This window comes from Pinus tabuliformis, chromosome 8 (genome assembly GCF_031772625.1).
Source record: "Pinus tabuliformis cultivar Carrire ecotype Pingquan chromosome 8, CPIR1, whole genome shotgun sequence".
In the NCBI taxonomy this organism is placed as follows: Eukaryota; Viridiplantae; Streptophyta; class Pinopsida; order Pinales; family Pinaceae; genus Pinus; species Pinus tabuliformis.
In genome coordinates, this window is record NC_142294.1 from 1,454,206,132 (window position 1) to 1,454,212,311 (window position 6,180).

General features: G+C 32.4%; 1 protein-coding gene across 1 annotated transcript; it reads left to right on the forward strand.

Annotated features, from left to right (window-relative positions):
* The first annotated feature begins 799 nt into the window (after positions 1-799).
* On the forward strand, positions 800-3,589 carry LOC149241232 (pathogenesis-related protein PR-1-like). The gene is made up of 2 exons (XM_089367470.1): positions 800-851; positions 3,117-3,589. The coding sequence occupies exons 1-2, from the start codon at positions 800-802 to the stop codon at positions 3,587-3,589; spliced, it is 525 nt and encodes a 174-aa protein (XP_089223596.1).
* The last annotated feature ends 2,591 nt before the right edge of the window (positions 3,590-6,180 follow it).

Consider the following 6,180-nt stretch of genomic DNA (forward strand, 5'->3'; position numbering starts at 1 on the left):
ATACAGTTGGGGCATACTTAATGATGGATATGGATATACCTATACAATTTGTAACAACAAAAAAATGGGAGAAGTCTATCTCCAATACTCATATTTGTTCTCTCCATCTAAATGGTAGGATGAGTAAAAAACATTTCACAAAATCCATGCTCTAACATAGCTACTTGGCAACTATTTTACAAACTAATTATATAACAAGATACATAGGTAGATGATTCCTAATTTTTCAATAGGCCTCAAAGGAAGTACCCAAACTCTTCGAGCAAGGATTGTAATCACAATGCTTTGTTCCATTTAAATTCATGTTCTCACATTTCTTTATGAGATTTCATCCCTCTCATGACTGGCATAGAGCTTAATGTTTGTTTAGCTACACTTGCATAAGTGAGAGTTCTAATGTCTACCTTTGTTACCCCTAGGCTGAGGGAACATCTTCCCTCACTATCTCTAATCATTGTTCCTCCCGTGGATTATTAATTTGTTGTTTCATCATTTTTCCCTTGTATTTCTTCTCAATTTTTCCATTTTCACCTTTTTTATTTTTTGCACATATCTTCTTCACATCAATTTTCTAAGGACTTATTGTGGCTCATTTCCCACTCCTCACTCATATATTTATATTCCAATACATGAGAAATATATTTATATTCCATATGAGTAATATACATATTTCAGTCCTTGAGGGATTGCTTAGAAAACAAGGCTCATAGTCATTATAAGAAATACTCATTATGAGTCCAACACATTATCACATGTAGGACTTATCCCTACCACCTACGCTAAACCTAATTGACTTTCCATGAGAAATATCTTTATATTCCATATAAGGAATATACTTGTTTTGGTTCTTGATGGATTGATTAGCAAGGCTTCAAGCCACTACAAGAAATACTCATTATGAGCTTTGTTAGCCCTTTGCAAAGCCTTTATTGTTCAGTGAAATATTCGCTAAGATCTTATAAGATTTTATAATCCAATGAAAGATTCGCCATGATTTTACAAGATAATATAATTTGGTGAGAGATTCACCAAAAAATATTATATATAAATATTATATTATTGATAAAGTCACCTTCCATTTTTCCTATGTATCATGGGGATTCACCCATTTATTATATATATAAATTTAGGGGGTTCTTAAAATTTTCCCTGACTAATTAATTAATTTGTATATTTTATTTTACGTTTGTTATGTATACACTATTTTGATGTCATTGAAATAATTTGTATATTTTATTTTAAGTTTGTTATGTATACACTATTCTGATGTCATTGAAAGAATAAGCTAATATTTTAATTCTTGAAGATAGTTGTTGTTAATATACAAATTTTCGTAACGAAATATATAATTTTTCTATAATTATATAGTTTTAAAAAATTAGGAAAGTAAACCTCCATAAAGGATATATGATATAATACTTCTAATATTTTATCATTACCATGTATGCATGAAGAATGATTGTATCTCTCTTTTAGCAAAATGGGAATGTAATTGTTTTAAAAAGGTTCTTGATTAATAAATGACAAAAACGTTATGAAGATACAATAATGGGATCCTAGATTCACAACAATGAAAAGAGTGTTTGAAATAAATTCTTATAGTAAAACAATGTGTGGTTTAATAAGAGAGAGATAAAATCTTAGTTAAAAGGCGAAAAAAAAAAAATGTTATGAATATAGTTAAAATGGACGTTAAGTAGAGTTAAAATGGATATTAAGGTAACACTATAGGATCTTTTTAAAGATAAATCAACCGTCAATAAAATTTAGTATTGGAGTATATAAGATAATTTTTATTTTTATAAATAAAACATAAAATAATAATAGTTCGTGATATTATGAGATGTTATTTATTTAAATGAGATAAATAAAATGTTAGTTTTGGTATTGGAAAATGATTTTTATTTTGATTAAATAATAAGTAATAATTATAATAATCTAAGTTTAAAATCACAAACAAATAAGATATCGAATTAATGCTAAAGAGACATGGACAAGAGACCTCAACATACTTCCTAAATGAGATATTTTTATGTTATGTAAAATTATTTTATTTTATTTCAAATAATAAAGATTTATATTAATAATTTAAATTTAAAATTAAAACACTGTGTGATATCAAATTGGTGTTATGAAATTTGGTCAAGTAATTAATTTCTAACATTTCACTAGTAAAATTTACTAAGATATATATTCCATAATTTTTTTTTAATGAACTTAAAACCTGTTAACAAAAAGTACATATTTTAATCATTAAACACATTCAAATTGTACTCATTCAGACCATCATAACACACTCTCATGTGCTTGGATAACTTTCACTTTAAAAGGATATAATTTTGGATTTCATTTTTTCTTACTCCTGACACACTGTAATGCGATTGCATAAAATTCACATACAGACTTTCACATAAGAAGAATATAATTTTGTAGAGTGATTGGTTTCATTTTTTCTTTTCTTTAACTTTAGTGTAGTGTAAAGATTTTTTAATGAACAAAACAGTTTGTGTTCTCTACATACAAGGTTTTAATGAACACAACGATTTTTGTTCTATTACTTACAATAATTTCTCAAATAGAGAACTCACATGTACTCCCATGTAAGATTTGGAGATATTTCCCTATGAATAGTAAAGTATAGATGTAAAAATTATGAATTATCCGGAAAGTGATATTATAAGAATAAAATCCTTACAAGTCGCGATGGTAACAAAAACCTAACATACATAGGGATCTGCTGCTACGATGTAAGAACAAAATCATAACATGTAAGACATCCAACTCGGATCGACCATTACAGTTGGGATACTTGCCTTGTAAAGTTGCATCACATTAAATGAAGGAAGAGAACCACGAAAAACAACTTGAAAACGCTGACCAGGAATAACCATACATGATAGTTTTGATTGGAATGTTGCTTATTTAGATGATGTTCAGTTGTGATTCAGTTTGGAAATTTGACTTGGAACGGCATCTTCTGCAACTCCCATTCTATAAATTGACGAGGAGGAGAATAACAAAGCTATCAAGGATTGTAGAGAGCAGATTGAACAGGAGGACTGATCGTGAGACCATGAAGATGAAGTTGTTTCTCCACTTTCAAGCTCTCCTGTCCTTTCATTTGTTACTGTGTCTGGTTTCCAGTGCGGTTCTTGTTGGTGCTGCTGATCGAGCATTGGTGTCCCAATTCATTGGACCCCAAAACAAAGCGAGAGCCGAGGTTGGGGTTCCTCCCCTTGTGTGGGATGAGAAAGTCGCCAGATACGCAGAGGCATATGCGAAGCAGAGAAAAGGTGACTGCGCTTTGCAGCACTCGAGCGGTCCGTATGGCGAAAATATCTTCTGGGGATCAAGTGGAGCTGACTGGCAGCCAAAGGATGCAAACAGCGGATGGATTGGCGAGAAGCGTTTCTTCAACTATGCAACTCGTACGTGCGACCAGTTTGAAAAATGCGGCCACTACACTCAGGTGGTGTGGAAGAATTCTGCCAAAATCGGCTGCGCAAAGGTCATCTGCGACGACGGTGGCACTTTCATTACCTGCAACTATGATCCTCCTGGGAATTTCGTCGGTGAAAAGCCATACTAAGGGTCCAACTGACATGAGCTTCAATCTGTTAAATTATCATAAGCATCCCTTCCTGAATAGTGCCCTCCTAGTATTGAAACGTGTCTAAAATATATGGCTTTTCCTTTATGCTTCGCATTTGTCAGGCTGAGTAGCTTCACCATTGACAATACCATCTGCTCTTTCTAAGTGATAATCTAAGTATTTATTACTTCCGTTTAATATATTAAGCTTTTTCCAGGTTCTAATGTTTAAGAATAAAATTCTCAAGATATCATAAATAATTTGAAAGATATATTTTATAAATCGTAATTGTATTGCATGCATTCTTTTGAATGTAGCCCACCCGTAGAGCCTTCTAATCCGTGAATGAATGAGATATTTCACAGCATAAATAAATTAGACCACTGTGTAGAATCTCATTTTCATGGAATTAAATGTAACTGCGTAGAAAGCGATTTATATGGTTATTAGTGCGAAATGTTTTAAAAATATTTATATGTCTGTATAGTATTATAAATTAATTGGTTAAATAAATGTTGATAGCAATTACAAGATTCATGTGAGATTTATAATGTTGAGAATCTGTAATGTCAAGACAACAGTGGGGGTAGGAAACATGAAAATGATTTAAAAACTTTTGATTTTATTAATTGGATTGAGTATTTTGTGCCAAAAAAAGGGGTATTTTTACACTACTAAATTTGTTTCACTTTTTATTTTTTTTTATAAATAAAAGTTTAACCATAGTTAATATTTTAGAGAGATATATATAAGTTAAACTCATTTAAAATAATACCAAAAATATATTTAAATTTATTTTTTCTTAAGTTTCATTAAATATAATATATATATAGATAGATAGATAGATATATATAGATATATATAGATATAATAATAAAAAAAAAATTATAATAAAATGTATTAAAATACTCTATCAAATTATAACAATAAATAATATTTATTGAGAAAATGAGTTGAAATGTTTTTTCCATTGTTTATGTGTTTACATAAAGTCATTTTTATTTTAATTTATTTATTAATATTTAATTTATTTATTTATTTATTCTTTTGGGTCCCAAGTGACTTAAAAAAACAAACAAATTTTATTTATTGAGAAGTTTAATTGTTTTTCAATGGTTTATTGTTTATTACGTAGGATTATTTTAATTTTAACTTATTTATTTATATTTTTTGGCTTGTATCTAATTTCAGAGTGTTTTTTGGGTTTTTCTTTGATGTTTATAAGCACTTGAGCTCAGCTCATGAGCTCGTGTTGAGTTTTTGCACCTTCTCATTTGACCGTTCATTGGGCATCTTTTACCATGATGATCACAATGTCATGCTTGCAGCCATGTTCTGGCTATCCACAAAGTCTGTCTTCATGTGTACAAGTTGTATTCGCTATGTAAGCATATGTTGCACTCACACACGAAGTTGTATGCAATGTCGCACAACTGTCATCACGGTCATTCAACGATCTATCACAAGTGTCATGCTTTTCGCTCACTCCCATCGGTGAGTCAAACTGAGTGTATATTATCTTGTTCATTTGAGGTGTCTTATCATCAAGTCATATTGAGTGTGTGTTCGCAAGTTCGTGTAGGAAAAGGTTCAATCGCTCACACACTTATTGATTTTGTTGAAGCTCTGTTGACTAAACCAACCCCAATAGTTGGACCTTCGCTAAGTTGCACTGCATAGTCTTAACTGTCAGCGATCATTACTACTGGCCAGAATTGTACAAAGCTTGAGGCTGCTTCCCAGGTATTCTGCAGTGCATAATCCTGGAGTCAACCTCACTAACTGTCACCGAGAATAGCACAGAAGTTTCTAAGTAAGCCATCTCAATCTACGTTTCCTGCAAACAAAGTCATCAACCCTCTAGCTAGCTAGTCAATCAGAGAGTTTGACCGAGCAGTGACACCGGGCCTCACTCCAAAAAATTGCATAGAAGCTGCCAAGCATGCCCACCTCTGCTGACTGAATAAATTGCGTAGACGTGCCACACAGAGACCCAATGCCTATCACTGTACTGTCCTAAAAAATTACGTAGTTCTGTCAGCCAGTCACCTTGTTAGTTGGCCTAGTGTTCCTCCTAAAAATCGCATAGTGTTCATGGCTTGTCTCCCAGTTGTCTAGCATCCCACTCGGCCTAGAAACTATGCAGGGATGTTCTGCAGGCTAGCATCCCAACTCTGTGTAGTTTTGGCCAGAAACCTCCTACAGCCCGCTGTGAGCCTTACCAGAGAATCTGTGCAGTTTTCACTACCACTATCTCCCTGCCTCTTGCATTCCATCCATGGAAGAATTACGCAGATCTATTAGGTCCTTATAATACTAGTGATTCCCCCATTACTATTGTCATTATGGCCCCTTATTGTTATTGTTGTGCCCTAGTTGTCCCCACATTGTTATGATTGTTCCCCATAGAAGTCCACTATTGTTATTGTTGTGCCCTTATATTATTATTTTTATGTTGGATTTCATTACATTGTGACCCTTTAGACTCCTATATATAGAAATGATGTTTTGTCATTTGAATCATCCAAGAATTGTGAATTTGTGTAATGTAAAGGAGGTTTCCCCTCAAAGGGGGTGATTTTGAAGTC